The 9,383-nt window shown below is 47.1% G+C and overlaps 1 protein-coding gene across 1 annotated transcript in view; it reads left to right on the top strand.

The window, feature by feature from the left end:
* The first annotated feature begins 892 nt into the window (after positions 1-892).
* Positions 893-9,383, top strand: part of Clnk (cytokine dependent hematopoietic cell linker) — a 60,547-nt gene continuing 52,056 nt past the window's right edge. The window contains exons 1-3 of the mRNA XM_077110201.1: positions 893-899; positions 3,166-3,203; positions 8,105-8,246. Coding sequence (XP_076966316.1) covers positions 893-899; positions 3,166-3,203; positions 8,105-8,246 — 187 coding nt within the window. The remainder of the gene's footprint in view (positions 900-3,165; positions 3,204-8,104; positions 8,247-9,383) is intronic.

Below are 9,383 nucleotides of genomic sequence, written 5' to 3'. Positions count from 1 at the left end.
CTGGGGCTTCCCCTGTACCTGTGCTGGCTCTGATACAGCTGTTAACCCACTGAGCACATACCATATGCTGGTCTCTGCAATATGCTGGGTGACAGGACTAATCAAGAGTCTAAAATCTTGCCACAGCCTTGGGGAAAACAGGAACCACAGTCTAAGTATATAATTTGTTGATTGGCTTTGTTCCTAGATGGTATATAGAAACTAAAAAGGAGGTTTTAATTGGGCAGGACTAATATCTATAATGAATAAACCATAAAATTTTTAGTGGTGAAATAGAACAGAGGTTTACTTCTCATTCACATCACAACCCTGGGAGGATGGACTGAAGAAAGTATTTTTCCAAACATTCACTCACTTTTACTCAGTGGCTTCTATTATCCCCAGGGGCCATGGGCAGCCACTGGCTAAGGAAAAGCAAGAGTATGCAGGTCCAGAGGGCCAGCCTGGATGGAGCCATTCACACCCAGCACATCCTGGTTGCCATGCCCACCCAACACAGAAGGCACTGGGAAGTACTCAGGAGCCTGGTGCCCACGGGAAAAGGAAACGGGTCTGGTGAGCTCACTAGAGTTCAAAGGGGAGAAAGCATTGAAGAAATAATTTCACAATTTCCTTAAAGAAGAGTGAGACTGGGCTTATCCAGATGGTGGGGAAGGGCACAGGGTCTACTGCAGTGGAGGAAAAAGATGGGCTCAACTCGGAACACAAGGAAAAGTGGGGATATATGGCCTAGGAGCAGGGTGGAGTCACAGGATGCAAAATTACTGAAAGGAAACATCAGAGATGAGGAGACTTTGGGCTAACCTGACCCCACAGGATCATGCTGGAGGCAGGCCAGGGGGAGCAGGCATCCCCAGAGGGTAGTGGTGGAGGATGGGGAGCCCAGTGAGATATGGAAGGTGAGTAGACATGGAGGGGGTGGGTCCTGGCTACACTGACTTAGGAAGATTTTGCTGAAATTGGACAATACTAAAGCAAACACAGAAGTCCAGGGGCCAGGACCCAGCTGAGTCTAGAGGAGCTAGCCTGGAGCTTGGTTCAGCAGAGAAGCTTTGTCAAAGAGACCAGCAGGTATCATGGGGAGACCAAGGCTCTTGGACCACACGTGGAATCTGGACTGTATGCTGTGGTGATGGGTGAGATGAATGAATTCAAAGTTCTGGAACGCCTCTTAGAATCGTATATCAAAACTCTGTACTGATGGGGAACATAGAGATGTATTCTGGGAAAGAAAGATAAAAGACAAGCCCTTCTCTAAAGAAAGTGTATACATGCACCAAACAAGTCTTCAAAGGCTGCCTATTTTTATTTAAGTGTCCTGGTGAGAGGGACAGAAAATAAGTGCTTTAACAATTCAGGGAGGTTAAGGTGGCCTGAGGGATGCCCGAGAGTCAGGGACAGCAGATCTCAAAGGACACAGCATTTGGGAAGCAACGGGGAGGCGGAAGGGTTGAGGACACCAGGTGGGTGGGTACAGGATGACCCAAGGGGTATGAAGCATATTTGGGGAATCCAAGAGACCGAAACGCTGGCCTTGGGTGAGAAAAGAGACCCCACGGAGCCCCCTGGGGATGTCAGCAAATGACCACCCTCTTCAAGCCAATGTCCCAACATGAAATCAGACTGAACCCTGAATTAGACCGAGGAGCTGCTTTCCTGGATGAGGAGGGCCAGAGCAGATCCCTAGTAATTCTCTGCTCATTTGCTCCTTCCGGGCCAGCTGGCCCTTAATGACTGTCCTGATTAATTTAATTCAATTCACGAGAAAGTACAAATTGCTACTCTGAAGAGCTGGGAAACTTGTGACTTCTCTGCCAGGGATCTCAGTGGGGGCGTAATTGTGCTGGGTCAGGAAGCTGCCAGTCATGGCCCAGGGTAGTCTCAGCTGCTCTTCTTACCACCCCCATAGGCTAGGACAGGGGTCAGGTGCAGATAGGACCCTGCTCCTCTGGCTCTTTATCCCAGGGAGACTGTCCTGGGCTGGTTAGCACTTCCCCTCTGCATGAGTCCTGGGCAGACACCAAGGAACAGTGCTTCCACTTGAGCACACTCTCCTGAGTGAGGCTACAAAAGATGTGGGCATTCCGACACAACTCACAGCTGTGTGCTTCACCTTTTGGCATGGTAAGGGCATTTGGGGTAAAAGGACAAGAGTTTAAGAAAATAATGAAGCGGAAGCAAGATGTCGAGGGGGCCACACCATGGTCTTCTATAACGCCCGATGAAGGGCAGGAGTTTGCCCTGAAGACCTTTGCAGCCAAAGGAAGGAGGGAAAAGTAATTTCTTACAGAAATAATGTTTTCCATTAAATCAAAGCAAGCCAGTTGCTACAAATCTCATAGTTTCTGGTCCTGAGGTCTTCAAGAAATATCTCATGTGTGTGCTAATGAAGAGAATGTGATTAAGAACGTCTCTTGCTTTCATGCTCATCCCAGACTAATACAGTACTAAACTACGATACAATTGAGAAAGTAGGTCTACGAGGAACCAAAAGAATCTGCATTCACCTGAGCAGTTCCTTGGAGGTTTACATAATCTGAAGGTCAAGTTTAAAACAGAATATTGAGTGGGCTGCAGGACCTCGGGCAATCTTTTATAACAGGAGCCCAAATTAGGGAGGTGAGATTTGAGAAACCTCAATGGAATAATATTTATTCAACAAACACCTATCAAAAACACAAGGCTTCTCTGGGGACTTGTGCTCGGAGCTAGGGATAGATGAATGCATAACTGCGAACCCTGCCCTCGAAATACTCTGGGTGCCTTGGAGGAGGCCGAGGAGGAGGGCAGCCTGGTAAATACAACGTGCTGCACCACAGAGGAGAGGGGAGAGGAGCTGACCTCATTCCCATCTACTCAGTCAGGGCTCGCGGGGCATGGGGTGGGGTTCCTCTGGCTTCCCGCCTCTTTCAGGGAGCATTTCCACCTGCTGTGGAAAGAGCCCAGCGGGCCTTCCTGCCTCCACAGTCCCCTCTGAGTTTCCTCTTTCCCCTTGTCCATCCCCCTGTTCCAAGAGCAGCAGGAAACCAGGGAAATGTGGGCATGTCGTGAAGCAAGGTGCACTGAGAGGAACAGGAGATTTCTGGGGAACAGGGTCCCGTCCTCTGCGTGTTCTGAGCTCTCACCAGGGTGGCCGTGACTAACGTCTGCTGTGTTTTCTCACAGCCCAGGACCAGGCTATCCGCGAGCCTCTTCCCCGCTGGGTAAGTCCACTGCTTGCCCTAAATGTTGGGTGAGCCTTTGACGCCTGCGAAGCCAGGGGCTGGTTTCAAGTCATTTGATGAATTTACAAGAGAAAGAAGACTTTCCAAATGGCTAACTTCCCTGGCAAGGAAAAGTGCGCTTCAATCCTTGGGTATAAAACTATGTTCTAATTCCCCAGTCAGAACATAAAGATTAGAAATTAATTCACATCATTGTGAAGGTTGAAAAAGGTGAAGATACCAACACACTGTACTGATGAGTGTGGTGGAAAAGGCGCTTTGTTCATTGTGAAATTTTAAATTGAAAAACTTTCTAGAAGCAATTTCACAATATTAACTAAATGATATAAAACACACAATTTTTGACCCAATAATTCTGTGATTATCAGTATAAACTAAAGAACTAACCTAAATTTCAGATTACTATTGAAACACAATCACTGATATTTTGTAATAATATATTTTAAATGGTAACACATTGGAACCAAGCTAAATATTCAGTAACACAGAAATAGTGGAATGTCTTATATCCACTTATGAAGCCATTTGAAATATTTACAAATAATTTTAAAAACTAAAAAAAGATTAAAATTTAGAACATTAACTCAAATATCTACTATTATAAGTAATTGTATTGTTAAATTATATATGCATATAATTTAAATAGTTATATATTCACACATGTTTAGATATAGGTGAAATCTACATCTAAAATCATTGACTTGTTACTCTGAAGTACTTATTTAGAATTTTTATTCAGGCTAATGGACCCCTACCCAGGACACACACACACACACACAAGCACACAAGCACACAATATTCTTTTAAAAAGGAGGCTCATGGACAGTGAATATTGGACATGCAATTAAGAACCCTTGAGACTTACAGATAATAGATAAAAAATGATAGATATGACTCATCCCAAACAAATCTTTCACTCTTTCTGTGTCTCTCTCGTTCTAGAAAGAAACAGATCAAAATAAATATAAATATCCACCGCTAGGGAAGAAAGTCTGGTCAGCCTTTGACACCTACAAAGTTGTAGTTCTTGGTGACTTCCGGCTACCACCTGCCCCTATGGAGTCTAGCCAAAGGGTTAGGTGAAAAGCAGGTTCTTCTAATAGGCCCCAGATTTCCTCCAAAGAGGCCATACCCATGGCCCTAACAGTGCACCTGTTGTCCTTCCAATAAAGTCCATCTGTGGGCTTCCGAAGGGGTCCCCTGCCATGCTCCAGCAAAGAACTCAGCTTCCATGCAGTTCCAGAGCCCAGCTCTGTGCCCCTCCACCGTGTCTGCAGGACTTCACTTTCCAGAAGCCTTGCCCAGCCCTGGGCCCTGACTCTGCCCAGTCCAGACATCAGTGAGAGGGAAGCCTCCTAACATATACTGAGCTCTCCTTATAGGGCAGATGCCAAGTGGAGCCTTCATAGGCATCTCCTCAGTTAAGGACCAAGTAAAGTAGGCTTCGTCTTCTCCAGTTTACCAACTGGGCATCTGAGTGGGGGAGGTCAAGTAGCCTCCACAGTCAGAAAGCAAACTACAGTTTAGATCTACGACAGAGCGACCACAAAGCCATGCTGTCACCCAGCTTCTTACTTGGTTTCACATCCAGGAACTTCCTAGTCCTAGCCCGCCTTCCCTCCTATGCCAGGCCAGGAGACAGACTGAGGAGGGACAACGCCCAGTCTCTGAGGCACAGCCCCAAGGCTGCCGTGAAAATGGTCCCGCTCCATCTCTGTGTCCCGCGGCTTACCCTCTGTCCTTCAGGTGCCAGACTCTTCTCTTCTACCCCGTTCCTGCTGGGAGGTCACTGCAGGGCCCCTGTCACTGGGTGCTTTGCTCTGTTAAACTTGACAAGTTGACCGAGTCCTGTCTTCAGGGGAGACTCGAGGCCAGCCTTCCGCTGGGAGCAGGTGGTGGGAGACAAGGGCCAGCAACTGGAAGTCAAGATGGTGGTCCACAGACCCCTCAGCCCACTTCTTAGGGTGTCCCATGGAGAGCATGAGCTCAGGCTGCCCTCTGCATCCTTACCTCAAAAATGCTCAGAGCCAAGGCAGCCCGGGGGACCTCCCACGTGGGGACCTGGGGAGTCCCTCCTGCAGCACAGCTCACCTGGAGACGGGACTCTTCCGTAACTCATCTTTACCAAACTTCTGTGATGGGGATGACAGGAAAGGCTTAGACATTGAGCCCTGAGACTCTTTAGTAACCCACCTGAGGAGCTTAGAGAACTCCCTGGAAGGAGGCAGAGCTGGAACTTCCACTAGTCTGTCTCATCCCAGGTCCCTCCCTGCAATAAGCTCCCCCCTGGATTTCCCTGTTTACACCGTGTTAGACGAAACCCTAAGCACGTAGTAGTTAGCAAGGGCTAGAGGCTCCAAGAGGAGAGAGGGAGGTGGTTGGCAGGCTGGCTCCTCCCTGCTCTCACAGCACAAGGGCCTGGGGACCCCACTGGGCGTCCACCATCACGCACTCTGTTCACGACTTTGCCTTGGTTCTGGAACTGCACATAGAACTGAGCTCTGCACTGGAGCACGCAGGGGACCCCTTCAGGAGCCCACAGATGGACTTTGTTGGAAGGACACTAGGTGCACTGTTAGGGCCATGGGTGTGGCCTCTTTGGGGAAATCTGGGACCCGTTAGAAGAACCTACTTTTCATCCGACCCTTTGGCTAGACACCATGGGGCAGGAGGTGGCAGGAAGCCATCAAGAACCACAACTGAGAGAGTATGTACCAGACTTTCCAGACTTTTGTCCCCAGTGGTGGATATAATATTTTGTTCTGTTTCTTTGTAGAAAGAGAGAGAGAGAGGAGAGATTTATTTGGGATGAGTCATATCTATCCATTTTTATCTATTGTCAGTCTCAAGGGTTCTTAAGGCACTTCTGATTGCAAAGTTATTCTACAATGTTGTGTGACTTAATTGTGTGTGTGTGTGTGTGTGTGTGTGTGTGAGTGTGGCCATCTGATTCAAAAATAGGTTTGAAGTGGATCCCAGTAAAAATACCTTTATAACTCGACACATTATAGCATAAATAAAATTTTGAAATCACACACATAAGAATAATTATACCCTAAGCCTTGTTAAAATCTATTACTTTAGGCACTTATTTAACAATCTTATATTAAGAATCTACTGTGTGTGAAAGAAAAAAAATAAATAACCCAAATACAGTTAAGGGTATAAAGCAACAACTTAGCTTTACATTTTCAGCCCTTGAGAGTAAAAACACCGAGTCCAGAGAGATCAGTGGCCCACGTGGAGGTGCGAGGCTGGGACTGGGAAGAAATGACTCTCCCTGCAGAACCATCAGTCTCATCCTGGGCTTACACTGTCCCCACTGCCCTATCTGGGTAGCAGTCCACCCAAGGAATGTCCTGGGTGCTCTGCTCTTCATTTTTGGGGTAGAGAAAAATTTTAAATTTCTGGTGCTTGGTTCCAGTGTGGATATGGTTAAAAAAAAAAAAAAAAGTTCTGTTTCTGTTTCTGCCCAGCAATGGCACCTGTGACCTATACAGCTTTAGCAAGTCACTGACGCCAGGTTCCATAGTTTTAAAAGAAAGATAAAATTTCTTTATTCTGAGGACCAAATTGGGGGATGTGCATGAAAAGATGTTTCTGTCTCCCTGTGTTTTTGACTTTGTGTGATGCTGTTTAGATCTTTCAAAACTTTAGCATTGATGGGCTCAATCCCATCTTTGGCACTTGAACTTCTCTAAGGCACAAATAAAGACTGAAATTGGTTTTAGGGAAATGTTGATCATTCTGAGATCCAGGGAGGATGAATGATCACTGGGTCACTCTGTGGTGGTGGAAGAAATCAAGAATTCAGTCATGACCCTGCTCACACAGGGTACCATGCTGGCTCCCGACCCCAGTGCATAGCTACTATGATGATCGTTACACATGAGGACATCTACTGAGGACTGGTACCCATTCCTGCCATTGCCAGGTGTCAGCCCCAGAGCCCTTGATATGTGCCTACGTTAGTCTGCTTGGACCTCCATAACAAAATGCTATAGACTGGTGGCTTGAACAAGTTATTTTCACACAGTCCTGGAAAACAGAAGTCCAAAATCAAAGTGCCAAAGGCTGGTGTGCTCTCCCATGGGTCGCAGATGGCTGCCCTCTTGCTGTGGGCTCACGTGCCCGGCCCTTGGTGCATGAGAAAGCCACTGAGGTTTTAGTGGGAACTTTGCCGAATCCGTATGTCAGTCTTCCTATCTTAGCAATACTTAGTCCTGTGTCTTTCCAACTTCCAACAACATTTTTGCAAATTTTAGTGCACACATTTTATACTTTGCTAAATTTATTCTTAAGCATTTTATTCTTTTGATGGCATCATTAATGTCATTATTAATTTTAACTTTTAAATTATTGCTCGATTATAGAGATAAAAATTGTTAATTTATACACATACATGGGATTTTATATCCAATTGGTCATTTAGTCTGATAACTTTCTGAATGCTTTATTAATTCCAATAATTTTTAGTAAATCCTTTAGGATCTTTTAATATTTAGAAAATCATCACATCAGGGAACGGAGTCCTCATTGCATTTAAGTGCTCAAATAATAACGTGGGGCTCACCCAAGTAACCCAGGATCAACTCCCGGTTTTAAAGTCAGCTGACTAACAACCTTAATTACATCTGCTCTGCCCCTTCACATAGTACCTAGGTAGGTATGTGACTGAATAGTCAGAGATCAGAATAGTTGAGGGATGTCTTTAGAATTCTGCCTGTCACAAGAATTAAATTCCTACCTAAGACCCCAGGCCTTTGTATCAGTGAAGTCGCAGCTAAGGAACCCTGTCCCTCCCAGCCAGCTCGGCGGCCTCTGCCCCCTTCCAGCCTTGTCCCTTCCTCTGACTCCCTGGAATGTTGCTGCCCACCTAGGAAAGGAAATCCGCTGCAGCCCCGGATGTGACAGAGTACCACAGCGAGGATGAGTATGAGGACCCCGAGCTCCAGATGGTGGACGTGTGGCCATCACTGAGAATTCTGCCAGCCAGGCCTATCCAGGAGTCCGAGTACGCAGGTAACGCGGGGCTGCCTCGAGCCTGAAGGTGCTCCTCTGTGCTGCTGTGCCCCGCAGGGATAAGGGGGCAGATTCTGAAGTAGACAGCCCTCAGCTGAGATCCTGCCTCCCCGGCTTCCCGGCTGTGTGACCTTGAGGGCTGTGTGACCTTGAGCTCGTACCTGGAAGTCCCTTTCTCTATCCAACACGGGTTTTGCAACAATAGAACAGTTTTGTAGAAGATCACATGAGACACTGAGCTTTCACTAGAGGACCTGGCACCGAGACAAAGCCCCAAACTGTCTGCTGTCATTCTCACCATGAGGCCCTTCCTGAGTCCTGGGAGCATGGCAGAAGGTGGACAGGCAGGGCCGTGGCCACGTGGGGAAGTTAAGATGGAGGTGGCATGGCGAAGGAGAGGAGTCCAAGCTGGGATTTTAGCTTGACTGAGCAGCCTCGGAGGACCCCCAGGGCATGGCCGTGAATTCACACCCGCTAGGAGGAGGACCCAGCTTCACCTTGCCTTGGCCTCCTCCCCCTGGGGCACGCAGGGCAGCATCCAGGGTTCTCCAACCTTAGCAAAACACACCTGGGAAAGCAAAGGGGGGCCATGGGGTTCCTGAGGGCCTGGCTCCCAGAAATGAATCTATGGCCGTTTTTAGGAAAGGATCATCTTGCAGATAATGATGATGATAACCTTTTGTTCACTTACTGAAAAGTCATTCACTGAGTAACTGCATTGCTCCTGCTACCTTTTTAGATTTGATCTGGTCACAAGTGCAAAGAAAGGGTAGCCCATTCCCTCCTGAAGGTCTCCATCTAGTGGCAGAAACGATGAACAGAGGAATATGGGGACACCCTGTCAAATGAGGGTCCGGGCTGGGGGTGGGGAGGACCTAGGGAGAGGGGCGGCAGAGCGCAGGTTTTTGTTTTTGTTTTGTTTTTTTAAATACATGACAGTAGAATGCATTTTGACATATTATACATTTATGGGGTACAACTTCCTGTTCTTGTGGTTGTACTTCATGCGGAGTTTCACTGGTCATGTATTCAAATATGATCGTAGGCAAGTTATATCGGATTCATTCTACTTTCTTTCTTATTCCCATCCCCCCTTCCTTCCCCTCATTCCCCTTTGTCTAATCCAGTGAATTTCTG

This window comes from Callospermophilus lateralis, chromosome 8, assembly GCF_048772815.1.
Source record: "Callospermophilus lateralis isolate mCalLat2 chromosome 8, mCalLat2.hap1, whole genome shotgun sequence".
NCBI lineage: Eukaryota > Metazoa > Chordata > Mammalia > Rodentia > Sciuridae > Callospermophilus > Callospermophilus lateralis.
The sequence above is the reverse complement of the archived record's forward strand: the minus strand, read 5'-3'. Positions and strand labels throughout refer to the sequence as shown.